This window comes from Neohortaea acidophila, assembly GCF_010093505.1.
Source record: "Neohortaea acidophila strain CBS 113389 unplaced genomic scaffold BDY17scaffold_5, whole genome shotgun sequence".
NCBI classification, from domain to species: Eukaryota; Fungi; Ascomycota; class Dothideomycetes; order Mycosphaerellales; family Teratosphaeriaceae; genus Neohortaea; species Neohortaea acidophila.
In genome coordinates, this window is record NW_022985514.1 from 567,721 (window position 1) to 593,301 (window position 25,581).

The 25,581-nt window shown below is 57.7% G+C and overlaps 8 protein-coding genes across 8 annotated transcripts; 4 read left to right on the forward strand and 4 right to left on the reverse strand.

The window, feature by feature from the left end:
* The first annotated feature begins 32 nt into the window (after window positions 1-32).
* BDY17DRAFT_296868 (CTLH/CRA C-terminal to lish motif domain-containing protein) lies at window positions 33-1,531 on the forward strand. Its single transcript, XM_033733510.1, has 4 exons — window positions 33-128; window positions 224-321; window positions 548-743; window positions 953-1,531. Exons 1-4 carry the CDS (start codon window positions 126-128, stop codon window positions 1,421-1,423), a joined length of 768 nt encoding a protein of 255 aa, XP_033589712.1. The 5' UTR covers window positions 33-125; the 3' UTR covers window positions 1,424-1,531.
* A 310-nt stretch (window positions 1,532-1,841) lies between these two features.
* On the forward strand, window positions 1,842-6,643 carry BDY17DRAFT_250128 (uncharacterized protein; the record flags this gene model as incomplete). Its single annotated transcript, XM_033731037.1, has 2 exons — window positions 1,842-4,751; window positions 4,808-6,643. The coding sequence occupies 2 exons, from the start codon at window positions 1,842-1,844 to the stop codon at window positions 6,641-6,643; spliced, it is 4,746 nt and encodes a 1,581-aa protein (XP_033589713.1).
* A 198-nt stretch (window positions 6,644-6,841) lies between these two features.
* On the reverse strand, window positions 6,842-8,197 carry BDY17DRAFT_142154 (uncharacterized protein). Its single transcript, XM_033729523.1, has one exon. The coding sequence runs from the start codon at window positions 8,063-8,065 to the stop codon at window positions 7,040-7,042; it is 1,026 nt and encodes a 341-aa protein (XP_033589714.1). The 5' UTR covers window positions 8,066-8,197; the 3' UTR covers window positions 6,842-7,039.
* A 3,964-nt stretch (window positions 8,198-12,161) lies between these two features.
* Window positions 12,162-14,633, reverse strand: BDY17DRAFT_249764 (P-loop containing nucleoside triphosphate hydrolase protein; the record flags this gene model as incomplete). Its single annotated transcript, XM_033731013.1, has 1 exon — window positions 12,162-14,633. The coding sequence occupies one exon, from the start codon at window positions 14,631-14,633 to the stop codon at window positions 12,162-12,164; it is 2,472 nt and encodes an 823-aa protein (XP_033589715.1).
* A 351-nt stretch (window positions 14,634-14,984) lies between these two features.
* Window positions 14,985-16,246, forward strand: BDY17DRAFT_296879 (uncharacterized protein). Its single transcript, XM_033733511.1, has 2 exons — window positions 14,985-15,162; window positions 15,222-16,246. Exons 1-2 carry the CDS (start codon window positions 15,159-15,161, stop codon window positions 16,049-16,051), a joined length of 834 nt encoding a protein of 277 aa, XP_033589716.1. The 5' UTR covers window positions 14,985-15,158; the 3' UTR covers window positions 16,052-16,246.
* On the reverse strand, window positions 16,247-17,655 carry BDY17DRAFT_296880 (uncharacterized protein). The gene is made up of 2 exons (XM_033733512.1): window positions 17,523-17,655; window positions 16,247-17,315 (listed from the first exon to the last, which is right to left on the reverse strand). Exon 2 carries the CDS (start codon window positions 17,304-17,306, stop codon window positions 16,296-16,298), a length of 1,011 nt encoding a protein of 336 aa, XP_033589717.1. The 5' UTR covers window positions 17,307-17,315; window positions 17,523-17,655; the 3' UTR covers window positions 16,247-16,295.
* Window positions 17,656-19,497: 1,842 nt separating this feature from the next.
* On the forward strand, window positions 19,498-22,408 carry BDY17DRAFT_142360 (Anp1-domain-containing protein). The gene is made up of 4 exons (XM_033729524.1): window positions 19,498-19,982; window positions 20,050-20,720; window positions 20,775-21,094; window positions 21,161-22,408. Exons 1-4 carry the CDS (start codon window positions 19,801-19,803, stop codon window positions 22,085-22,087), a joined length of 2,100 nt encoding a protein of 699 aa, XP_033589718.1. The 5' UTR covers window positions 19,498-19,800; the 3' UTR covers window positions 22,088-22,408.
* Window positions 22,313-25,110, reverse strand: BDY17DRAFT_345775 (topoisomerase II-associated protein PAT1). The gene is made up of 2 exons (XM_033738083.1): window positions 23,157-25,110; window positions 22,313-23,107 (listed from the first exon to the last, which is right to left on the reverse strand). Exons 1-2 carry the CDS (start codon window positions 24,926-24,928, stop codon window positions 22,384-22,386), a joined length of 2,496 nt encoding a protein of 831 aa, XP_033589719.1. The 5' UTR covers window positions 24,929-25,110; the 3' UTR covers window positions 22,313-22,383.
* Window positions 25,111-25,581: the final 471 nt, after the last annotated feature.

Below are 25,581 nucleotides of genomic sequence, written 5' to 3' on the forward strand. Positions count from 1 at the left end.
CTTTTACCTTCTTCTCTTCAGCTTCTCACTACACGCCCTCACTGCTGTCAACCTTGCGTCCTCGCTGTCTCGATCAGAGACAAGCGCAACATGTAACGAAGTCTGGAGTCGAAGCTTCATCCAATATGGTGAGTCCTTCGCGTGGACCTCGTGTCCGAACTGCCGTCCGCGTGGACAATTCCGATCAACTCGATGGAAGCCCATGCTGACATTCAATGCTCAGAGCTCATCGACTGTATCGCCCCAAACAACATACTCCACCACCATGCGCGCATCGGGGAATTTCGACAAGAGTGTGGAGGAGATGAAGCCCAGCAAGAGGTGAGCCATTCATTCCCGAACTCTGCCGTATGCCTCTTCAAGAGCGAGGGAGACGAAAATATGATGATTGTTACACAAGTTGGGAATCTCTCCTAATAACAATGAGGAGAACTACATCAAACTTGAACTTCTGAACTGTCTGGAAGCGTTGGACGAGGTCGTCATCTCAGTGATGGCCGGCATTGTCAACTTGCAAAGTGCCGTGGCTAACCCCTACCCCGTACAGTGACATCAACTGGTTAATCATGGACTACCTCGTCTCGGAAGGCTACCCCGGTGCCGCGGAGAAATTCGCTCAAGAGACCAATCTGTGTCCGGCGGCAACAGTCGAAACCATCCGGGAGCGTGTCAAAATCCGCACAGCTATCCATGCCGGAAAGGTGGAAGAGGCCATTGAATTGATCAACGACGCGGACGCTGAAGTAAGTGTCTCGCCCCTTCCGTCACCAAACCCCTCCGCCTTGTTATGATTAGACACGTTTCATGCACCACGCATATCCGACTTGTCCTTGTGGCGAGCGTTGATGATAGAAACTCACACTTCAGTCCTCAGTATGATTTGCATACACAGATACTTCTTTATCCACCGCGTTCCATGCTTTGAGCGTGCGCTAACGCAACTGTTACTCAGATCCTCGACAACGACTCGCTCCTGCACTTTCAACTCCTCCAACTGCAGCTCATCGAGATTATTCGTGGTATCCTCGCCAATAATCCTTCGTCTCAGAATATTCCGGCGCAGGACTTCCTGCCCGCCATCCAATTCGCCACCGAACAGCTCTCTCCACGTGCGCCGACAGACGTCAACTATCAGCGCGCACTCGAGAACACGATGGCGCTCATGATCTTCCAACCGGAGAAGATGCCGCAGGAGTTTAGGGAGCTGCTCGACGTCCGACTGCGCGAGAAGGTGGCAACCGATGTCAACAAAGCCATCCTCTCGGCCCGTGGGGAGCGCGCGGAGGCAAAGATCAAGCAACTCATACGGGCGAGAGCCTGGGCGGAGGTGCAGGCGCGCGAAGCAAAGGCAGACCTGCCCGCTCATATCCCCATCGGACTGGACGTGGCGGATGAGATGAACGGAGATGCCGTGATGACATAGTGCTGGGCCTACGGCAGCACACGGGACTTTGAAATTAGCGTAGGCGTCGGAGGCGCAAAGATGCTTCGTTGCATAGTTGCAATTCTTTCCTGAGGTATTCGTGTATCATTCATTCTTCACACGGTATCCGTCGGTGTCCTTGTTGCAATAAGCTTTCGAGGTGCAGCAACCCTTTGCCAAGCCTTCACTCCATCTCACCTCCGTGTAAACTCCGTGTCAAGAACTCGCCAGCTCCAAATTGCTTTGATCGTTTCGAGAGAGTCCTGAAGGCCGCCATCTCTTCTGTCAAGGCCGTCAAGATCTGCGCTCCATGTCACTATCTCTGCTGGTCTAGCCTGGCTGTCGAAAGGAGTCTCGCAGCTCCTCTCTCCTCCGAGTACACCTCATCCAAGCACCACCCCCGACAGCCCTACACATCATGGCGACCCTCGGAATCAATGGCGAGCGCGCCTACAACATTGGTGTCGCCATTGATCCCGTCGCCCTGGTGGTGACAGAATGCATCACCGTCACCAGCGCGATGCGCAAGCACGCCCGCTGGGCTCACTCCTCCATCTCCTCCATCCTCGGCACCTCTCCCACCGCACGGTTGCCTCCCTCCGACGCACGCGCCACGAATCACGAACGAAACCGCGCCAGCAGTAAAATCGACCTCATCGATGACGACGGCACTCTCACCTCGCGATGGGGCCTTCGGGGCAAGAAGGGGCACAGCATGCAAGACAACCCGCTCATGAGCGCCTTTGCAAAGCTGCGGGTGGATTTGAAACAGTGCAAGGACATCCAGACGTTCGAAGCGCCCGCTCTGCTTCAGCCGTTTCTGCAGGTCATTCGGAGTAGCAGCACCACCGCTCCGATCACGAGTCTGGCCTTGATTGCCATTACGAAAATGTTGGCGTACAATGTCATCAACCCTACGAACCCCAATTTCAGCTATGCGATGCAATTGCTGGCCGGCACGGTGACGCATTGTCGATTCGAAGGCGACAACACTGCGAGTGACGAGGTGGTGTTTCTGAGGATACTCAAGCTCATGGAAGATATGATCCGTGGGCCGTCGGGCGATGTGCTTGGGGACCAGAGCGTGTGTGAGATGATGGAATGTGCGTTGTCTATCTGCTGCCATTTGCGCATGAGCGAGGTTCTGCGCCGGAGTGCGGAGATCAGCATGGTTACAATGTGTCAGGTGATTTTTGGACGGTTAAAAACGCTGCGATTCGAGTTTGAGGAAGGCAGTGGTGGGGACGCCGAAGACCAGACGGTGCAAGAGCTCGAGGACGAGATGCAGGGTGTCAAGATTGACTCTTCGATCAACGCCGAGACCAGCCCGGAGAAGATGCAAAACATTCGCGCCGGAAGCTTGGAAGTCCCGGCCCATTCAAGTCCGTCTGAGCGGCCGAGTATGGACGCTAATAGCAGCCAAATCGATTTGCTCAAGACGGACGGAGACGATGATGAGCCGTTGGACATCAAGCCTTATGGCCTACCATCTATCCGTGAACTCTTTCGAGTTCTCTCTGACCTTCTGGATCCCCACGATCGTCAACGAACAGACACATTACGAGTGATGGCCTTACGAATTGTGAATGTCGCTCTCGAAGTTGCCGGTCCAAGCATCGCGAATCACCCATCTATGGCGTCGTTGGCGAAAGACACGCTTTGTCGAAATCTTTTTCAGCTCGTCCGATCCGAGAACATTGCCATTCTCCACGAATCTCTGCGCGTGGCAGGCACGCTCCTTGCCACCTGCCGGAGCGTGCTGAAACTACAACAAGAGTTGTTCTTGAGCTACGTCGTTGCTTGCTTGCATCCCCGGGTGCCGATTCCGGACGAGGCGAATATCGATCCGTCTCTCTACCAAGGCGTCCCGCAAGCTCCCGCTCTGGTGAAGCCGCAGCCGGCCTCTGGTAATCAGAGTGGCCGATCAACACCTGTACCGATCCGAGACCGGCAAAAGCTTGGCATGGAGGGTGGTTCGCGGAAGCCTGATGCTCGAGAAGCGATGGTGGAAAGTGTGGGTGGCCTCGTGCGCATCCCATCCTTCATGGTCGAGCTGTTCGTCAACTACGACTGTGAGATTGACCGGAGCGACTTGTGTACAGACATGGTTGGCTTGCTCTCTCGGAACGCCTTCCCGGATTCTGCTACGTGGAGTACGACGAATGTCCCGCCGCTGTGCTTGGACAGTCTGCTAGGCTACGTTCAGTGGATTGCCGAGCGCATCGATGATGAGCCAGTGACGGCAAACATGCCTGACCGCGCAGCTCTCCGAGAAAAACGAGCCAAGAAGAAGGTTATTATCCGGGGCGCGACCAAGTTTAACGAGAGTGCGAAAGGCGGCATAGCATATCTTGCCGCACAAGGTATCATCTCAGACCCCAACAACCCGCGCGCGGTCACCGCCTTCTTGATGGGTACCACTCATGTCGACAAGAAAGTGCTTGGCGACTTCATCAGCAAGAAGTCCAATGATGCAATCCTGGACGCCTTCATGGATCTCTTCGACTTCGAAGGTCTGCGGGTGGACGAGGCTCTTCGACAATTGCTCAACACCTTCCGTCTTCCGGGAGAATCGCAGCTAATCGAGCGTGTGGTGACCACATTTGCCGAGAAGTACTTCGCAGTCGCCCAGCCCAAAGAGATCTCGGACAAAGACGCCGTTTTCGTCCTCACCTACGCCATTATCATGCTCAACACCGACCTTTACAATCCTAATGTCAAGAGCAGTAATAGGATGAGCTTCACCGATTTCTCGCGAAACCTGCGTGGCGTGAATGGCGGCGGCAACTTTACGCCGGAGTATCTGCAAGAGATTTACGATGCCATCAAGTCCCGCGAGATTGTCTTGCCCGAGGAGCACGACAATAAGCACGCCTTTGAACACGCCTGGAAAGAACTCCTTGTCAAGACTCAAACGGCTGAAGACCTCGTCATCTGCCAAACCAACATCTACGATGCCGACATGTTTGCTGCAACATGGAGGCCGATCCTCGCCACGCTCAACTACGTCTTCGTTTCCGCGACTGAAGACGCGGTATTCCAACGGGTCATCGCCGGGTACAATCAGTGTGCTCAGATCGCTACGCGGTACGGCATTAGCGAGTGCCTCGACCACATCATCATGAGCCTGGCGAAGATCAGTACTCTTGCCACAGAGACACCGCCGAGTACGAAGTTGAACACGGAAGTGCAGGCTAGCGGCAAGAGTATCATGGTCAGTAAGTTTGCTGTTGAGTTTGGCAGAGACAACAAGGCGGAGTTGGCGACGTTGGTATTGTTCAGGATTATCAATGGGAACGAGGTGGCCATCAGGGACGGCTGGACACAGGTATGTCAAGTGTACGCAGCCCTGAATGCTTGAGCGGTTTGCTGACCATCCACCAGATTGTGCGCATCATCATCAACCTCTTTGTGAACTCACTCGTCCCCACGTCCTTTACCTCGATCTCTCGCGACCTGGACCTCCCTCCTATTCCCCTTCAATCGCCTGCCCAGGTCATTGAGCGAAATGACAAGGCTGGAGAGGTCGGATTGTTCTCGGCCTTTACATCCTATGTCAGCTCGGTGATGAACGACGAGCCTCCCGAACCCAACGACCAGGAAATCGAAGCGACCCTGTGCACCGTCGACTGCATCAACGCGTGCCGCTTCGAGGAGATTCTGGGGAATGTCAGCGAGCTACCCGTCGACAGCCTGAAGTCCCTGACAATGTCGTTGTTGTCGCATCTACCGGAGAACGACAGCCCGCGAGTCATTGCTGTTAAACCTGAGATCCCCGCACCGACGCCGCTGCGTCCGAACGGGACGAAAGGTGCGACGATTGAGCCTCCCATGTACGACCCGGCCGTTGTCTATGCGTTGGAGCTGGCTACAATACTCGCTCTGCGGGACGAAGAGACCATCACCGCTCTCGGCTCGGAGGTTGCGGAGGCGTTGCAGACCGTCATTCGTGACTCGGAGCGACTACATCCCGTGTCGCTCAGCCGCACGGTCTTCTACCTGCTCAGCTTGCTCCGAGCGAGCAATGATCACGGCTACATTCGCGCACCCGTCGTCCTGCACGCCATTTCGAGTTTCCGCGAGGATATGCTCAAGGAGTGCGCCCAGCCTATCCTGAAGGGCCTTCACAGCTGCATCAGTGGGCCATCGGAACTCAGGAATGAGATGGCGTCCTCTCCGGACTTCTGGGCTGTGCTACATCAATTACAGCCCATCAAGGAGGGGGCGGCGTTGGTATTCCGGATTGCGGAAGCCGTTGCTGATCCCTCCAGCTCGGCGATCACGGCCGACAACTACGAAGCGACGGTTTCGCTGTTGAATGCTTTTGCCACTGCGGGCAGTGTCGGGGCCAAGCAAGAGCAGCATCGCGAGCAGCTTGCGAAGCGAGGACAGCCGCAACCACAAGACAAGAAGCCCAAGAAGGATGAGGCCGTCGTGCGAGCAACGAAAGCCCTCGCCCTCGTGTCGAAACTCGCCGGCCGCGTACCTGCGCTCATCGAGCACTCCCATCTCGAGACCAACGAAGCCTGGCGGGCATACTGGTCGCCCGTCTTCCGCTGTCTAGCCACGCAAGGCTGCAATCCCTGCCGCGAGATCCGCCAGCAAGCCTTCTACTCCCTCCAGCGATGCCTGCAATCCCCCGAGCTCGCCTCACCCGACCACAACGAGTGGACCAACATCTTCGGCGAAGTCCTCTTCCCCCTCATCAACCAGCTCCTCAAACCCGAAGTCTACCAAACAGACCCGGCAGGCATGAGCGACACCCGCGTGCAAGCGGCGCAGCTCCTCTGCAAAATCTTCCTGCACTACCTCGTCTTGCTCAGCGAGTGGGAGGGCGTGCTAGACCTCTGGATCAAAATTTTGGCCGTCATGGACCGCCTTCTCAACAGCGGGCAGAACGAGAGTCTGGTGGAAGCGGTGCCGGAATCGCTGAAGAATATCCTGCTCGTCATGAGCAGTGGTGGCTACTTGCTGCCTCCTTCGCAGGATGCTGAGCAGCAGACTGAGCAGCAGAGGCAACTTTGGAGCGAGACGTGGACGAGGCTGGATCGCTTTTTGCCCGATTTGATGCCGGAGCTGTTTCCTGATGAGGCGAGGGCGCGCAAGGAGGCGGCCGTGCGGTCTCCGCCGCGGAGAGAGTCGAAGGATGACACGCCGAAGAGTCCGCAAAGTGCGGGCGAGAGGCTTTCGACTTCGATCAGTGAGGCGCAGACGGCTTGATGAGGGTGGTTTTTCCATTTGTGCATAGCATTGGCGTTGCATGTGGACGGCAGCGTGACGCAAAAAAAGCATAAGGTGGCATGAGGTGATTCTTTTTGGCCCTTGGGGCCTAAGCAAACAACAACCGAAAATGAATTGGCGGCGCCTTTGCCCTATGAAATGCTAGAATTAGGATCCATGCTGCTCTTTCTTTCCTTCTGCCATTAACGTGCTGCAAATGATTAATCGTACATCCATTCATTAGTTTAGTGTGAGAGTGTGTGAGAAAGGTCAGGACATCGGAGCCCACTCCGACCTCCAGCCCCCAAGATCCGCGCCGCCCCCCTGCGCCACACCAGCTGCCAACTTCCAAATACGCGACTTTGTTTATCATCCCCACACCGCCTCTTCCCACTCTCACGGCTGCAACACCTCGTCAATCCCCATCCCGACGCGCCGCCTCTTGACCCCAAACCTCTCCGCCTCGTCCGCATCCTCAGGCGGCGACGAGGCCTGGTAAGCAGGCTGCACGCTCCGGCTGAACGGGCCCAAATGCATGTGCGGCGGGCTGTGCAGACGTTTCCCGATGGGCGGGAGTTGCACGCCTAGGCCGACGGGCGAGGCGGCGAGGTCGGCGGAGGAGGTGGGCGAGGGCCGGCCGTGAGGGTAGTAGGGGGGTTTGTCGAGGTGGTAGTGCGGGGCGGCGGCGTATTGCGCTTGTTGTTGGTCGGTTGCTGGCGGGGGGAGACGCGGCGCGGCGCCCGAGGAGGGCATGTGGTGCGTTGAGGGAGAGTAGTGGGAAGGTGGGTAGGTGGTTCCGTACCGCATTGAGGGTTGATGGTGGTGCTGGGGCGCCGGCGGGTAGTGGGCGTTGTATGGCGAGGGTGAGTGGATGGACATGATGGATTGATGCTGATGCGGAGGCGGCGGGGCCACGGCGTAGCCTGCGTTCTGCGGCGCCATGCCGTTCCCGCCGCTCATGGGCAGGTACGGACGGAAGGACGGCAGGGTCACGACGACGAAGTAGCTCAATGCTTTGCCCAGGCGGACGCGCGCGGGGAAGCTCTCGAGCATGGGCCGGCCGTCGTTGCGCGCCCAGGTGTACGTGCGGTCTTCGAAGCCGTGTGTCAGTCTGTCGACGTCCAACTCCGACACGCCGTGCAGGTGGTCCTGGCCCGGCCCGACGATGGGAGGGAGGTAGGAGGGCTCGCGCGTGTCCTTCTCCGCTGTCAGGGCGGTTTGGAGGGCGGTGAAGCGCTGTGCGTCCAGGGCGATGGCCAGCTGGCTTAGGTGCAGGCCTGTGACTTCGGCGCCGTTCGACATGATTTGCTTGAAGGGACGGTTGGCGCGCAGCACGACGAGGTCGAGATCGCAAAAGGCGGTGGGGATGTCGGCCGGCGGCAGGATGCTGGTGTACGTCGGCTGGTATGGGGCGGGGCGCATGTCGTAGGTGGGTTGGGGGTAGCTGGAATGCTTGTTCGACGGGGCCTGGACGGCGAGGGAGGAGTGCGAACGGTGGGAGTCGGTTCGACGGATACGTGGGGTAGCGATGGGTCGTGAGCCTGGAGGCGGGACGCCGGTCGTGAGGATCTGCGAACGCTGCTCTTCTCCGCTTCTCGCGCCATTGTCCTCCCTCAGACGAGGTCGACCGCGTTTCTTGTGGGCAACGTCGTGGCAGGTGTCCTGGGAAGCAAGGTTAGACGGACATCACGAAGCTGGAACGAACGAAGGGAATGAACGACTCACCTGCTTCCCGGAGGAGACGCATCGCTGGCATGGACGTTGCACATCGCAGCTGAGATGCGCACGCTTGCAATTGATGCACGCCGACGCCACATGAGCCTTGGATTTCCGGCCTGTACGAGTCGAAGGGACGACGTTGCCGAGGGCCGGCGGCTGCGATGGGAAGGACGGCAGCACTTTGAACGACATGTCGTCGAGCGACGACTGTGGCAGAAGGCTGTGGGTCGGTCCAACGGGGCGAATGGACGCCGGGGCAGAGGCGACATCATGAGACGGGTGCTCGGAGAACGTGGGCGACGGGCCCGTCGACAAGGCTGGAGTCGTTGGCGCCGTATGCGTGGATCCACGGAACGATTCCGAGTTGTCGACGGTGCTGGGCGGCGGCTCCGAATGGGGTTGAGGCGGCGACTGAGATGTCGACATGGGTGGCGAGGGATAGAGGGCGTCGCGCGATGCGGGCTTCGATAGCCTGGGGTCGGTCTTGTGTTGTCCGAGCGGATTGGCGAGCGACGATGTGCTGGACGGCTGTGTGGACAGGACGGTCGACGAGACGGTACGCTCGTCGGTCATTTCTTCTTCACGATGCGTTGGATCTGCAGCGTCGGAGTTGGCCGTGGTTGTCGAGGAGGGAGGATGAGAGCTGTCGATGCGTCCGGTGGGGAGTGGGTGTTGTTGGAGGAAGGTATTGGTCCAAGACGGCGTCCACTTCTGTCCCTTATTCGACGAGCTGATGTTGAATTAGGAAGACAAAGGCATAATGCTCTCAGGCGTGGCCGGACGGGGAGCGGTGGACGAAGGGCTTGTACAAAATCTACGCGCGGGTAGAACAAGTCGGGGAGAGACTGGAGCGAGGGGAGAATAAAAGAAGAGAAAGGAGGAAAGCAGGAACTGGGACGGAGGAAAGACGAAGCCAAGTTGTCAACAGAAGTCTACGATAAGGGCAAATGAACGATTCATTCCGGCTCTCCCTGACTACTGACGTGCGATGGATTCGAGGCTGCAGCGAGGGCGTTGCTGTGCGCGTGCGTGCCCGCACCCGGGCCCAAAGTGCGGGCGAAGCTACTGGCCGCAGGCTAAGCCCGGCGCCGAGCAGGGGTGTGCATTAAGGTTGATCGGTTGCCTTTGAAGCGACGTTTGGAAAAGCGGCGAGGGTGATCGACGGAGTTATTTCGACGTCGCTTGCGCTTCGTCCACGTCAGGGATTCTCCAGGCTACGCTTCGTGCATGCATTGTCTGCTTGCCCCCGAGTCTCACAGACGTGCGAGTCTACGCATACACGGGAGGAGATACTGCTGAGCGGCGGGAGGCCGAAAATTCCTGGTACGCTCGTCACCCGTTCCGTGGTGTACCTACGGTCCACCAAATTCTCTCCGAGAAGTCAAATGTGCCCGGGATCCATGGCTGCGTTGTTTACCAAACACCCTCACGCCGTCGACACCTTTCATCCCATCGCGGATGTTATGCTCATCTCCGACACAACAATCCTCGACGTTATGGCAACGGTGATATTGCCACGCAATCCTTTGGTGGCTAAGACACTCATCTCGTTTGGCGCTCCTTCGGTCGTGGGCGCGACAACACACGCGAAATTCTCCGACGCCGGGCGACGCAACATGCGACAAACCACTGCGACAGAACGCAATGCACCTCCGCCGTGCGACGTCTACCGTGAAGCAGCTGGTGTTGCAGATAAGATTTGCAGAGTCCTGGATTCCGCCACACGATATAGGAGACTTGATCATGCCATGCGGTTTGTTGACTGTCAAAGGAAAGGAGGATTTCCATGGCGAAACTCGGTACCACACGATGTATCCGCCATGACACTCGGACGAAATGAATTGCGCGCAACTTACGAGGGATTGCGGAGACAATGTTAGCAACGTCGCTCCAGCAATGTGCCTGAGTCGTGAGATGAGGAGTGAAACAGCGAGGGAGGTATGGGCATACGCGGCTCTCGCAATGTGCGCTCCTCGTGAGACCACGAGTGCTTCGACGCCGCGCCGGCTAATCCTACTCCACACTCGGCGTGCGCAGTATGCAGGAGTGAGGACGTAGGGAGCTGCACGCATGCAGCAATGACTGCATTAAATACCCCAATGCTCCAGACATAGCGCGCGGAGAGTCATTCATAGTAAGGGGTAGACCTGAATGTACTTGGATGTACTTGCAGCACAAGGCGCAGGTACACGCATGGCCTGCATATGACAGGATAGACGAAGGGAGCCGTGCGGGTTTTGCCGCAGGGTCCTGCTCAACCACCGGAATGCCATTCGGAACTACATCGCGACAGCTCAAGCGATGCGGAGATGAGTAGCACGATCGTCGACAAAGCCTGGCCGCCGGGCTCGCCTTGGAGAGACAATGATAGACGCCATGAGCGCGGCGAAGAGGATGAACTGACGTTGCCCAAACCACCTTCCCATCCGGGCTAGCGTAACGCTTTTTGCCGCCTCTCGGCTAGAACCTCCTCCCTCCCTCCCGCCCGTCGCACGCAAGCCTCCGTCCACTCGTCATGCAAAGTGTGCGAATCAGCGCAACACAGCAGACTGCTCCCTCCCCGCGTGCGCGCGCTGAAAAGAACACGACCCTGACAACGCCGCGCGCGTCCCATGGAACGCGGCCCCCGATTTCCTGCTCGAAATCCTCCGAGCTGCCCAAAGCGGAAGCGTGCCTTCCGCGCTTCTACGGTAGTTCACTGAGACACATCGCTTGCCCGCCAAGTGTGTCTCTAAGCGAGCAGCCACGACCCCGGGAAGCTAAAAGCCAAAAGGAAAAGAATTGTCCGAAGTCCGGAGCGCGCTCCTGCCGGACCGTCGCCGCCCTGCGCGTGTCCCCAGGTCTAATCCCCTCCCGCGCAGTGCAGATCGTTTTTACCGCGTACGCGCGATAGCGGCAGAGCCTCCGTCACTCCAGCACGTTGCTGAGCGGCGTTCAAATGGAGCACGCCAATCGCACGCCCGTACTTCTCCCCTGATCCAGGCACACACCCTGCACAAAACAGCGACTCTCGCCGCCGCAAAAACCACAATTCGGTAGGAGTCGCGTCGAGTTGCTCGGCTCCAACGGCGTGGGATTCGCCTCATCCAAGGTACGGCGCGAGGAATTTCTCGGGGGCCCCCCCTCGCTCCTGCTTCCCAATGATGAGTCTCATCAGTGGAAAAGCGCAGAGTCCTCTGCCGTGATGATGATGAGGGATCTAGATTGCAGCAGCGCGGCAGGGAAGGGGAAATTCATGCAGCGCCCCCTCGCGTAGCATTTCTTTGCCGCCCCCTTCACGGGGCATTTGGGGCGACATTTTACGCCTGCAGCTTGCAGTAGTCGCGCCGCCCGCACGCACGCCCAGAAAGGGAGTGCATGGGAGCAGACGCAGGTCCCCTTCTGCGCCGGCTATCTCACGCGAGAGCGACTCGGTGTATTTGGACTGCTTCAAATGGCTGCGACAGTCGGGCAAATACCGTACATTGTCTCCTGCGAACGCCATGTGTGTCGGCATCGTTACCAAGCGCGGCGAAAAAGGCATGGCTGTCTTTTGTCCTTCGCGAGAGAACGACAGCTGGGAGACCATGGAACGGGGCGTCTTTCACCCTCCGATTCTTCCGATGGGCTGGGATTCATACGTAGTAGAGGCATGCCACACACTGCTTGCCACCAGCGCTCAACGTCTCCCAAAATGCCCACGAGTTTGGTTGCCGTAACGTGGCGCGGACACAAAGTTGTCGCCTCTGGGCACCCCAGGTCAGAGAGCACGTCGGCCTCTCCGAGAACCACTACTCTCCCTCCCTCCCCTGTCGTCCATTCATGCCCGCCGACTCGGCCTGGCGTTCTTCTCCTTCCGCTTCGCCGTCAGCTTCCTCGCCTTCCTCACGTCGTCCACCCCTCTCAGCTCCTGCTTGCCCGCCCCCTCCGCAAATCTGCCCACCCGCTTCTCCTTCGCCTCGTCGACCCTCTTCTTGCGCACGTGGTAGTCGTCCCGGAACTTGTCCGCCTCTTTCGGCGCCAACTCCTTCTTATGCCGGAACCGCTTTCCCCCGGCACCATGCGCGGTAAAGTGATTAGCCCCTTTGCGCTCCAGTTCGCCGACTCGGGGTAATCGTTCGATCTTGTTCGCTTTTCGCCAGGCATCAAAGCGGCCGGAGCGGAGGGAGGCGGGAATCTTCTGCCCGCTTTCGCTGACGATCATTCGTGCTCCCTTCGAGCCGTCCTCGTCGTTGGCGCGCGACACGAACTTCCGCCCCTTCTTGTCCCAGCGCATGCCGACGGCGCGTTGCTTGCTGGGCTCACCGAAAGACTTGGTCTCGTCGTTCTGAATGTCCATTGTTGCGCCTTGCGCCGCTTCGACAAAGTTGTTGTGGTTGTTCGAGCCCGAGTGCACTCCGTAGCCTCGATCTTCGGCAAGGTTGAGGGTGGAAGGAGTGTAGGCCATAAAGTGCTCCGAGTCTTGCCAGGCGCTGCCACCCTTTCTCGCTTTCTTGGGATCGTCGGGTCTGGTGAAGGTAAGTTCAAGCTCGCCTTCGGACGCTTCGTCCATGTCTTCTGTAGGTCCTGTGAGCACGAGTTCTTCCTCGGAATCGACGTCCATGGTGGTGGGAATGTCGCGAGTTCCGTCATCTTCTTTAGCAACCCTCTCGGCATCACGTCGTTGAGCAGCGGCATTTGCTTGCCGTGATTCGACCTTTGCTCGATGTTTTCTCATCACGGTCGCCGCGTCGCTCGTGTTGCCTCGTTTCCCAATCTCAAACACAGTCTCCTGTGGCCGGAACCCACTCACTCGCGCCAGCATGTCGATTCGCTGCTGTTCCTCATTGCTGTCACCCTCATCGTCAAAGAGTGCGTTGACGCCGTTCACATTCTCGCTCTGCAAGACCTGCTTCGCTCGCTTCACACTTTCCGCCGCCGCGCCATTCCGCGTCCGCATGTACTGCTTCTCACTCCTGTTGGCCACCTCGCGCAAGGCTGTAAGGTCTTCGTCCTCGCCCAGATACTGCGTTACTTCTTCCACACAGCTCTCGAGCTTGTCCCTGACCATACCACCCACCACGATGCAGTCCTTGAACATCCCGTGCTCCTTCGCGACACGACCCAAAATCAGCTTCCGGCTGAGGAACAGCTGCAAGTCGAGTAAGTACGGCATGTCCTGCACAGTAACCAAGCTGTAACTCCAACCCGTCTTCCCCGCTCGTGCCGTGCGTCCTACTCGATGGACGAAAGTCTTTGGCTGGGAGGGGAAGTCGTAGTTGATTACGTTCGCCAGGATGGGGATGTCGAGACCTCGGGCCGCGACATCGGTCACCACCATGATGTTCGTGACGCCAGATCGGAAGTCCTGGACTTGCAGTTTGCGTGCCGTCTGGTCCAATGACCCATACACATAGGATGTGGCATATCCAAACGCCTTGAGCAACGGGGCCAGGTACTCGACGTGATGCTTTGTGGCGGCGAAGACAACGGTAGAGTAGGGCGAGGGCGTTTCGCCGGAAGGCGGACCAGCTGCGCCGCGTTTTCGGTTCTTGCCCTTTGAGTCTTTCGTGTCGTCTTTTGGAGAAGGGGTACCCAGAGGCATCTTGATGACGTTTTGTAGAACGTGTAGTAGCGCACCTTCCTTCTCCGCTCGTTGCACGGTAAAGAAGGCACTCTCCAAGCCTGGTGCGATCTTGCTCTCGGCATCCAGTCGGACCAGCTTGGGATCCTGTAGCCCGGCTCTGGCAAATTCGACAAGAGACTTTGGTAGAGTCGCTGAGAAGAGCAGTGTCTGACGGGAGGAAGGCAGCGAGTGCATGATCTCCATTAGCTGCGACGCAAAACCCATCTCGAACAATCGGTCGGCTTCGTCAAAGACGACATAGCTCACGCTTGACAACTCCAGCCCCATCTCGACCTTGAGATGCTGAAAGCGACCCGGCGTGGCGATGATGATGTCGGGATTGCTGGCCATGCTTCCGAATTGGTCCTCCAAGCTGTCGCCGCCGACAAGTAAGATGGCACGAAGGTCGGTGCCTTTACCGAGCTCCTTTACCACCTTCAGCGTCTGCAGCGCGAGCTCTCGTGTCGGCGACAAGATCATCGCGCGCGCGCCCACTTTGGCCGAGTGCGACTTGAGCTTCTCAATCAAGGGGATGACGAAGGCCGCCGTCTTGCCGGACCCGGTCCTGGCCATACCGACGACATCCTGTCCATCCAGAATCATCGGGATCGTCTTCCTCTGAATCGGCGTGGGAATAGTAAAGCCCTTCTTCGCGATAGCTTTGAGGATGTGGGTGTTCAGGCCCATGGACTGGAAGGCGCCGCTCTTCTTCGCAGATTTGCGGTTTGCCGCCACTTGTCGAGCCGCGATGAACGCCTCGTCTTCGACGTCGCTTCCATCTTCAATCTCTGCCTGTCGCTTCACCGGTCTTGCGTCTTGGAGAGTTCCAAAGCCCGCATCGCTGTCAGAAGCGTCGGCGGCGTCGCCTTGAAAAAGGCTGCTCGTGATGTCCACCTCATTTTCCGAGAAAGCCGGAGATGCTGATCTATACATTTTGTAGCATGTTCCTTCCCAGAATGAATGCGACGGCGTGAGGTCTTTTTTTCTCGATGGTCGGCGGTCAATTTTCGAGCAGGCAAATGTCTTATCGATAAGCAGAAGTGATAAACCTTAATCAGACACGCCTCGCGTCATTCCCACCAATTTGCCCACCTCGTTTCTGCCTGTAGTCGTTGGCCCGGCAGACGGTGACATCTCTTCATCGCCGCTCGTACCACACTCCACTGGCCAGCTGCATCTGCCTCTTTAGCAGCGCAAAGCATCCTCCGAAAGATGGGTAAGACGAGTCGCATATGCACACAGCGCAAAGGAAGCACCGCTAACATCCTCCACCAGATTACGGCTACGCAACCACCTCCTACGGAGCGCAAGGCGGCAACGATGGCGGCGGCTTCATGCCAGGCTCACAAAACGACAGTCCCAACGCCAAGCGCTCCTACGGCAAAGACACTTTACGCCCCGTGACCATCAAACAGCTCCTCGACGCCACGCACCCCAACGCCGACGCCGAGTACTTCCTCGTGGACGGCAGCGAGATGACGCAGGTCACCTTCGTCGGCCAGATCCGCAACATTTCCACGCAGACGACCAACGTCACGTACAAGCTGGACGACGGCACGGGCACGATCGAGGTGAAGGTATGGATTGATGCCGAGGCGCTGAATAACCCCGACGACCCCGCGAACCAGAAGTCGAAACTTACGGATCAGGCGTACGCGCGGGTGTATGGGCGGCTGAAGGCGTTCAACAATAAGAGACATGTGGGGGCGAATATCATCCGACCGGTGCAGGATTACAACGAGGTCCAGTACCACCTGCTCGAAGCGACGGCCGTGCACTTGCACTTCAGCAGAGGCCCGCCAGGCGGTGCGGATGCGAGGAGCGGCGCGAATGGCATGGCGAATGGCGGGTATGCGCAGCAACAGCAGAACGGACACTCGGCGAGTGGCTCGAATGTGCCGTCGCATCTGAGCCCGGCTGCGAAGAAGGTGTTCCAGTGTTTGAGCACTTCGCTGCAGACGAACGAGGGGTTGCATATGCAGGATATTGCTACACGTACGGGGATGGAGGTGAATGAGGTTATGAGGGCTGGCGAGGATCTGTTGAATGAGGGGCTGGTCTATACCACGGTGGATGACCACACCTGGGCGGTATTGCAGATGTAGAGCAACAAAGAACATGGTTCATGCTTTGATGAGGACTGCGAATGACCCACGGCGTAGTAACGCTAATCAGCTGTCGTCCCAACTGTGGATAACTGCCACTGGAGATGAGACACGCCGTGCGCCAGTATAGGACGCATGGAAGACAGAGCAATCTGACAACGACCATGGCAGCGTGTAGTGAAGGTATTGCAGACTTTCAAGCTACATGTACACAAGTTCGAGGACTACCCTCGTTCGAAAACGCTCACATCCCAGCCCATTCCACACAAAACGTCCTCACATTGTCCTCTCCATCCTCACCCTTCGCACCGTCCATCTCACCTCCAAGCAAGAACCCCTTCTTGACCCCCGTGCCCAACCTCCCCGCGCTCACAACATCGAGAAGATCAAACTCCTCATCCCACTCCATGCCATTGCAGAGGAAATGGGAGTGGAAGCGCAGCGGGTCACCCGGGTAAGCTACGTATTGGCAGCCGAAGCGAAGGCCGGGGGAGAGGTAGTAGCCTTTGGAATGCAGGTGGGCGAAGAGGGGATATGAGGCCGGGGTGGGGACGGGAGAGCGTTGTGGTGTGGACGTGTTCCGAGGTGGCGGAGTGGAGTGGAGGGGCGGGACTGAAACTGTGGGGGTCACGAGTAAGGGGTCGGGGTCTGTGGTGATGTCCGCAGGGACGGAGTCGTGGCCATTTGTGGTGGTGTCGGGAGTGGAGGAATCGAACAGAGCTTCCTCTGTGTCTGAAGGGCGGTCCGATGGTGTCTGGTCACCCTTCTTGCCTTTGCCGTTTTTCCGCCGTCCAGAGGCAGGCTTCAACATATCCTCGGGAATGTCATTCCAGTTCTCTGTCTTGTTGGTGTCCGACTTTCTACTCAACGCGGCCATTTTATCCGCGGCCTTCTTCCTGCCCGCCTCTTTGGCAGCAGCGGCACCCTGCCGTCTCAACGCAGCTTGATACGCTCGCTTCTCTTCGGCACTCATTCCATTGCCCAGAAATGTGCGTTTATGCGCGGCGTGATCGTCTTCCAGATATGCGACTCCCTTCTCAATCAGTACCCGCGCTTCTTCAGGCATCAGCTGCAGCGGTAGACCTTGGAAGACATTCTGTTGAGGAGACTGGGGTAGGGTCCCGCTCAACACACCGCAGATGTTGTACTCTCTCCGGATATGCGAGACGATGTTGACGTCGTAGATGAGGTAGTGGTGGGCGACTTTGAAGATTGGGAAGGGCTCTTCGATAGTCTCGGGGGCGGTGTTGGCCATGGCCGGATTCTGGGACGAGAAGTTTGATTAGCACTCATCGTGAATGGCAGCGATGAGAATAAGAGCAGTCTGCGAGGAGTGTGGTTATATCATAAAGAGCATAGCATTGGTGTTTCGTCAACAGCTAATTCGCTTCGGGGGATTGACAGATTGTAGAATGTAGTTTAATCATTTCACACTCAGTGGCGGAGGAAGTGGTATAGAGAGTGGACTCACGGTGGATTTGCTGCTCCCACGCAGTCGTGATTCGCTCAATGCATCGTGTGGTCGTGGCTAGTTGCGGATTGTTGAGCAGACCTTGGAGTGGTGTCCACAGAAAAAGTTATGTGATACCACGACTTTTGGCACGGCTTGAATTTTGAAGTTTTGCTCTTCTCTTCTCGTGCTGTAGCTACACATCACTCCATAACCTCGACATCCCCTACCGTGCGGTGCTGCTGAAAGGCGCACTCTACCTGAGGCGATGGCAAGCACAACACACGACGGAATGCTTGGGCATTCCAACAACTCAGCAGATCCTGCGTGATTGGCGATCGACCGGCAGATTTACCCTGGAGCTGGCAATGGAGTCCATCCCAGAGCTGGTGAGCAGCATCTATTTCCTCCACCGCCTGTCCTACTTGATGAAATTTTCACATTCTACGTTCTTCGAGACTCTTTATGATCGGAACAACATGCATCACCATCTGATCCCAAACTCTCTGCCCTGCAAATCTCACACGTCATCTTGCAATGGCTTATGCTAACGTTTAGCTGGAAAGGTCTGCAAGGAGAGGCGCCATACTTGTGCTACTCCACCCGAATGAGTGTCATGAAAATTGATACTCGTCTCGCTTGAAGCACTTTTCCGAATCTGGGCATATGATATCAGGTACGCGTGTACATTTCACTCCCTCGAGATCATGCTCCCTTCTTCTATGATGATTGTATCCTTTCAGTTCTGCTACAGAACTATACTGTTGAGAACATATACCCTACTTACCAATTTGTCTGATTCGGAGACCTCCCCAAAACTTGTTTAGTCATGGCTTATCTCCACCGTTCATCTGGCTGATTTTCAATACCAGCACAAGCTCTATCGGCAATACACAGCTCTCGTCCAGAACATTCCCAGCAGAGTACGTATACATTTCATTTTCATGCTCCCCCTACCTACACAAAGATGACAACTAGTCAATCCATTCAACAAACCCCTCCATAGGTAGCCTAACCCGCCGAGTCACCCTCCCTCATACCGTACCATGTCTCGCATGGGAGGATCGGTTGTGGAGTTGTGGCATCTGCCGCGTAATGCTGACTTCCGAGCATTGAGTTGCGCGGGTCCGTTTTGGGCACGTGTGACGAGGTGCCGGTGGGTGGGCGTGAGTAGCACGGCTTTTCTGAGACCAGCACTATGCACCATGACTTTGTTTGCCGATGCGATGAGGAACGTGCACTAACGCTTCATCCGCAGCTCTTGCTCTTCGGGACAAATTACTCCGCTCATCCAAGTACTCCAAGACACACAGTCAAGCAGCTCTGCGAAGACTTTATCCAACGCAGTGTCCACTATGACAGTCAAGGCTGGCAATCGAGACGAACGTGGCGGCTGCAAAGACCGGGGTGAAGCAGCGCAACAAGAAGACGAAGGGTGAGCGTGCGTGTTAAGGTCACTGTGGGATGAAAGTCCCACGTAGCTTGGCGGAAGACGCTGCAATGCTTCGCTCGCACCAAGTACGCCGAAGTCGATATTCAAGGATCTTGACGACGCAGTGGCATGATGACGGCGAGATGTGGCAGGAAGTCTGGGGAAAGCGAGGGCACTGTGGCTTGAAAGAAAATCCAGCGTCGATAGAAAGCAGTGTGAGGTATGATCAAGACACAATCGGTACCTGGCGTGTGTTCTAAATTTATGCAAGGCGTTCACCTTTGTGCTACGGCTGGTGGATGTATCGTCGTACCCGCGCGAGATAGAGTTTGGTAGGCTGGAAATGGCAAAGTGGATTTCTGACACCTTGACAGTGGTTGGCCTGAGGCTGCGGAGCAGATGTGCCTTGGCATTGAGTGATGACGATCAAGAGCGAGAGACGCGAACTGAGAAGAACCATGTTGGACCTTGTTGCATCTCTGCTCGATTTACGCCATTGACCGCCGTGTCACCGTCCGTGCAAAGGGGACGTTGCATCGCCGCGCCGGCTCCCAGACTTCACGTTCCTTGCGGGTCCCGGAACACGCAACACCCTCGCTCACTCCACCCTAACCACACCCGCCTGTTTCCTATCCATCCCTCCACCAACACCACCACACCTCCCACCGCATCGCCTCGATACACTCTTGGAAACTTGGACAACGGTGCTGCCATTGCCATCCTCTCTCCGCCGCCCACACACGAGAAACACTCCCCCTTCCTCCCTCCTACCCACCCATCCACATACGAGGGCCGTCTACAGCGAAACAGCCTCGCATCGTGCCGAGCAAAGAAGGGTTCGACGCCCTGGCTGGCGCCCGGTAGCCCATGCTTCCGCTGCATGCGCCGACGAAGAAGATGAATCGGCATGGCTACAGCGGCAGCTTCGACAGCAACCATGGCGGCGCCCACCGCGAGAAGACTCCCACCAGTCCCGCCCCGTACATGCGCTCCACTTCCATGGGCGAGAGTGGCAGTTTTAATATCAGCACAGACAAGTGGGATGACAAGTGCGTGCAGTCCCAACTCCCCTTTGCGTGATGAAGAGAGGGTTCCACTGACACTCATAACATCCAGATACCGTCCGCGGTCCGGACGAATACACAGTCGACGCGGCACCCTCACAAGATTCGGCGCCCTATTAACAGGCATCCTCCTCATCCTCATGTACTTCTTCCCCTCCTTCCGCCCCACCGGCGTCACCTCCTTCCTCTTTCCCCCGGGCGAAGAATTCAACATCGAAACCGTCCGCTACTACGACCTCAGCAATGTCGGCGGCACCTCTCGCGGCTGGGAGAGGGAAGAGCGCATCCTCCTCTGCGCACCACTCCGAGACGCCGCTCCCCATCTCCCCATGTTCTTCTCGCATCTCAAAAACCTCACCTACCCCCACAACCTCATCGACCTCGCCTTCCTCGTCGGCGACAGCAAAGACAACACCGCCGACCTGCTCTCCGACCTTCTCGCCGAGCTGCAGAGCGCGCCCAGCCCCAAGGACTGGTTTGGCGAGATTAGCGTGCTCGAGAAGGACTTTGGACAGGTGATTGCTCAGGATGTGGAATCGCGGCATGGCTTTGCGGCGCAGGCGGGTCGGAGGAAGAGCATGGCGCAGGCGCGCAATTGGCTGCTGAGTGCGGCTCTTCGGCCGACGCATAGTTGGGTCTACTGGAGAGACGTGGATGTCGAGACCGCGCCATTCACCATTTTGGAGGACCTGATGAGGCATAATAAGGATGTCATTGTGCCGAGTACGTCTCGCCCTTGAATCTGGGGGGCAATTGCCTTTGCTAACGATGTCCCAGACGTATGGCGGCCCCTTCCCGAATGGCTGGGCGGCGAACAACCCTACGACCTGAACAGCTGGCAAGAGAGCGAGACCGCCCTCGCCCTCGCCGAGACGCTAGACGAAGATGCCGTGATCGTGGAGGGCTACGCGGAGTACGCCACATGGCGCCCGCATCTCGCCTACCTGCGCGATCCCTACGGCGACCCAGACATGGAAATGGAAATCGACGGCGTAGGCGGCGTGAGTATCCTCGCCAAAGCGCGCGTCTTCCGGAGCGGCGTGCACTTTCCTGCCTTTAGCTTTGAAAAGCACGCCGAGACGGAAGGGTTTGGAAAGGTAAGATCCCACTCCTCAGGCATGCGTGAAGCAAACCTCCCAACTCACTCCCTTTCTCCATGACAGATGGCCAAACGCATGCAATTCTCCGTCGTCGGCCTGCCGCACTACACCATCTGGCACTTATACGAGCCCAGCTTCGAGGACATCCGCCACATGGAAGAAATGGAAAAGGAGCGCCGGCGGCGCGAAGAAGAAGAGCGCAGGCGGAAAGAAGAGCTGGACAAAATCTCGCAGACCTTCGACGTCGACGCCAAGCAGCAGTTCGAAAAGGACAAGGAAGCCATGCGCGAGGCGAGCAGGCAGGGCGAGAAGCAGGCGCAACAGGAGCAGCAGAAGCAGCAGGAAGCGCGGGAGCAGATTAAAGCCGGGATCAAAGACAGCGCAGCGGGCTTCAAAAAGGACGAGCAAGGCCGCATGCACCTCGCCGATCCGCTGGGCGAGGCGCGCCAACTTGGTGGTGGTGGTGGCGGTAGTGGTGCCGCCCAAGCGGCCAAAGACGCGGCGTCTTCGAAGGAGAGGATGGAGGCTGATCGCGAGGCCATCTTGAAGGCCAAGAAGGTCGAGGCGGGCATTGCGCTCGCTCATCAAGTGCAAGCCGCCGCTGCTGCGGGCGAAGCGGCGCGTGTGGCCAACGTAGAGGCTGCCGATGCCAAGGCGGCGGAAGAAAAGGCCGTCGAAGCCAAGGCGGCGGAAGTGCTCGCTGCGGAAGCAAAGGCCGCGGAGCAGAAGGCTGCCGCCGACCTCAGGGCTGCAGAGCACAAGGCCGCCGACCTCAGGGTTGCGGAAGTGAAGGCTGCCGAAGCAAAGGCTGCAGAGCACAAGGCTGCCGATCTCAGGGTTGCGGAAGCGAAGGCTGCGGAGCTCCAGGCGGCCGAGCACAAAGCTGCGGAACAGAGGGCCGCGGAGCTCAAGGCTGCTGCTGCGCCGCTTGCTCCTCCTAAGGCGGAGGATGAAGATGTCGAGCACGATCCGCGGAAGTTGGAGGCTTGATATCATTTTTACCTTTTGTATTTTGCATAGCGGGTTCGTCGGCCTTTTACGTGTCGTCTTCTTTTCATGTGGGCGTTGGTAATGTGGTGCAATAGAGAGGAGGGATCGCAGCTTGTACGATTGATTTATGCAGCTCGTTTGTCGCTGCAGTCTGTCGAGAGCCGAGTACAAAGGGTGATGCACCGTGACATCCGCGTCTTACATCACGTTTCCGATCGATAACGACACCGCAAGACTGTCATGACAAGTGATATACCGGACTAAACAACACTACTCTCGTCCTCCTACCCAAACTATCAAGAAGCCAACAACTCCACATCCAACCCAATAGCTCGCATGAACAGATTCACATCGCCCAGCCGGCGCTCGCGCAACTCGACGGGCAAACTGCGGCTCACGCCCACCGTCTCCATCACGCGCTCCTTGACGCCCAGCACAAGCCGCTGCTGCTGATCCGGGCTCGCGCCAACACCCATGGCAGCCAGGAACTGCCACACGTACACGTCGTCCGCCGCGGAAACAGAAGTATCGGTCGGGAAGACGTAAGGGAGGACAGGCTCGACGACGTCGAAGAGGCGGGTGTACAGCTCTGCCCACTGCGCGCGGTCCTCAGCGGGGGTCTGCGGGGTTTGGGCGACGAGTTCAGCGCGCGAAACGAGCATGGTGAGGATGGAGAGGCCCGTTTTCGTGCGGACGAGGGCCTGCACGGCGACGCGGTCGAGGACGAGGCCGAGGAGGCCGATGAGGATGGCGAGCGGGGCGTCGTTGACGTAGCTGAAGAGCGGCGGCATGACGGCCTGGGCGAAGAGTTCGATTTCGTCTTTCAGACGCGCGGGCAGCGGGGTGTTGTCTGCGGGCGGGTAGGCGTCGCGGATGACGTCGAGGATGTCGAGGTGGATGATGATGAGCGTGAGCATTGTTAGGCGCTGTTGGTCGTCGAGGTGACGGAAGATGCGCGGGAGGGCCTTTTTGCCTTTGCTGTGGGAGAGGATTTGGATGAAGGGGTGGGTGCGGCCGGGGCTGGATGTTGTTAGATTTGGAGTTTTGGGGGAGGGAAGTAGAGACATACTTCGCATCGATGGCTTCCATCACTTTCACTGCATCCCAGAGCTGCCTGTTCAGCTCTTGCATTTCACTTCTCCATCGCATATGCCCTTCGATAGCCTCGGGCGGGGAGTCTTCGTTGGGCGGCGGGGGTAGGTGTCTTTCGTGATCCTCTAGCTTCATCAGAACCGAGTAAAGATTCTCAATGTCGCGCAGTGCGGCCTTGCGATCGGCGACGGTGGGAACATGATGCTTGCGCGCCTTGCCTTCTGCTGCAGCATCCGGTCTCTTGATGCTCAACAGCGGCCGCGGGGTCTTGGAATTGCTAAATGCGATTTTCCCGAGAGAGCCCTCCACGACCAACGATTTGTTCTTGGGTCGAGCCTTTGCCGCTTCTACTGCACGAGCGACTTGCTGCTCCATCCTCTGGACATGGTTGTCACCACCACGAGGATGATGTCGGCTGCGTCCATACCCGTACCGGCTTCCTGTCTGGAAGAGATACGTCTGGGCAAACTGGCTGAATGGCTGGCCGGGGCCAGATCTCGGCGGTCCGCGGATTTGGGCGTAGACTTGGTAGTAAAAGTCCTCTGAAAGCTGCTCCTCGCTTCCGGGCTCATTGTCGATACCTCCCGTTGCGGTGAGGAGTTGTTGCAATTGGATACGAGTGATGAAGTTCTTGTCTTGCGGCGTCATGAGACCATTGTTCTTGCTGAGCAGGAAGATTTTGTGATTGCGTTTGGCACGCTTGGCTTCCTCGGCAAGATACGACTCGCGGTCATTCGGGGTCATGGACATCATTTGCTGGGCTTGAATGATGGGCGGGCCGGCGTAGGAGGGGCCACGGGCGTGAGAAGACATTTGCTGTTGACTGGGGCCTCGCGAGTGGTAAGACTGGGCGGAGGGCGCGCCGCCTGGCATCTGTTGCTGATGGCCCATGGGGAAGGGTGGTTGGCCATGGAAGTCTTGAGACTGGGGACGCGGCGCGTGCTGAGGAGATTGTTGTCTTTGGAGAACCTGAGGCGGCGGCGCGTTGAAGTCCGGGAGGGGCTGTTGGCCTCGCTGCTCTTGTTGGGCTTGCTGCGGACGCTGTAGGATTTGGATGGGCTGTTGTTGTCTTGACCGATCTTGCTGCTGAGGCACTTGCGGAGGAGTGGGCGTACTGATGCCCACACCCAGCATGTCCCTCAATCCTTGACTTTGCTTGTCCAGCTCGGCAGGCGGAGTGGGAGTTGGTTTGGCCTGCGCTCGCATCATGGCCTCCACTTCCTCCAGATTCATCATCTTGCGGGCAGGAGCAGCCTCTTGCCTGGCGGGGGCCTGTTGTTGAGCAGGCTTCTTGCCAAAAGAAGTGCCCCAAATGGATGCATCTGCCTCGAGCTTAGGGATATACTCCGGTTCCTTGTACGCCTCATATCCTGTCCTCTTGGGCCGCGCCGCTTGACTGCTTCCATAGCGCGTGGGTTGTACGCTCTGTCTCGCATGATGCAGAACCTGCTCTTCCAACAACTCTCCCCGAACCTTGGCGGTCTGGCCGGCGAAATCAAAGTCCCTGCCCACGGCCTCTCGGGTCACGGGCTGATCGCCGCCGAAGGTGTCGTCGTTGAATGTATCGCCGGACTCGTCGAGCTGCCGACCCAGACCGTCGTAGGTCTCCTCGAAATTGAGCACCTCGCCATCATCGTCCCCACCGGGTCCAAGGCCGCCAAACGGATCATGCTGCTCGAAGATGCCCCGCGAGCGAGACTGGCCGGGCAGATCGCGGGGCAGGTTGGTGTCGAAGCCAAAGAATGACATGTTTCCCAAGTGAGGGTGGTGGGTGTGATGTGTGAAGAGATGGATGACGTTGGCCGATGGTGCGCGTGCTGGCTGGGCACGCCGTCACAGCGATTCGGGTCCGCAGAGCAATGCAGTGATCAGGTAATCATTGCCCATCAAGCAATCAATCAAGCAATCAGTGTGTGAAACGTAGACGAGAATTATGATTTGATGAAACGAAGCTTGCGTGCTCGGGCACAGCGCCACATCTTCCCTGCCGACACCAGCGGATAGTGCCGGGCGGTGTGATTGGCTGGCGCCATCTCCTTGCGTGGGTGCACTCGCCGCAGGTCTTTCGTTGACGCGGCCCTGAAATACGGGAAAAGTGTACACACCACCTGCACGTTAGGTATACGACCGAAAAAAACCGGAGCACCCTGATCCCTGGCCACACCACCTCATCACCTCTCCTTGTACCACCTCACTTCCTCCGATCCCTGCCTCCACCCATCCTCACCTCTTCCCCCCCTTCGGAGCCCGTCCGTATCTTCCGTCCTCACTCCTTTTGGATCGAACGCTGGGAAGCATCTGGCCGGCGACAGCGCTGCGGCAAAGAAAGGGATTGGCACACCACCGCCCTTCCCCCTCGACACCGCGTGGCACGCCGCCGCCGAAGAAGCCCAGGCAGGCCT

Excerpts from the sequence above, each read along its gene's own strand:
- BDY17DRAFT_296880 (XM_033733512.1), bottom strand. The coding sequence starts at position 17,306 with ATGGCCAACACCGCCCCCGAGACTATCGAAGAGCCCTTCCCAATCTTC.
- BDY17DRAFT_296868 (XM_033733510.1), top strand. Across the intron at positions 322-547 it reads GAGATGAAGCCCAGCAAGAG|TGACATCAACTGGTTAATCA; the intron begins GTGAGCCATTCA and ends TACCCCGTACAG. Across the intron at positions 744-952 it reads TCAACGACGCGGACGCTGAA|ATCCTCGACAACGACTCGCT; the intron begins GTAAGTGTCTCG and ends ACTGTTACTCAG.
- BDY17DRAFT_142360 (XM_033729524.1), top strand. The coding sequence starts at position 19,801 with ATGCTTCCGCTGCATGCGCCGACGAAGAAGATGAATCGGCATGGCTAC. Across the intron at positions 19,983-20,049 it reads ACAGACAAGTGGGATGACAA|ATACCGTCCGCGGTCCGGAC; the intron begins GTGCGTGCAGTC and ends CATAACATCCAG. Across the intron at positions 20,721-20,774 it reads TAAGGATGTCATTGTGCCGA|ACGTATGGCGGCCCCTTCCC; the intron begins GTACGTCTCGCC and ends ACGATGTCCCAG.
- BDY17DRAFT_345775 (XM_033738083.1), bottom strand. The coding sequence starts at position 24,928 with ATGTCATTCTTTGGCTTCGACACCAACCTGCCCCGCGATCTGCCCGGC. Across the intron at positions 23,108-23,156 it reads ATGGAAGCCATCGATGCGAA|CCCCGGCCGCACCCACCCCT; the intron begins GTATGTCTCTAC and ends AACAACATCCAG.
- BDY17DRAFT_142154 (XM_033729523.1), bottom strand. The coding sequence starts at position 8,065 with ATGCGCCCCGCCCCATACCAGCCGACGTACACCAGCATCCTGCCGCCG.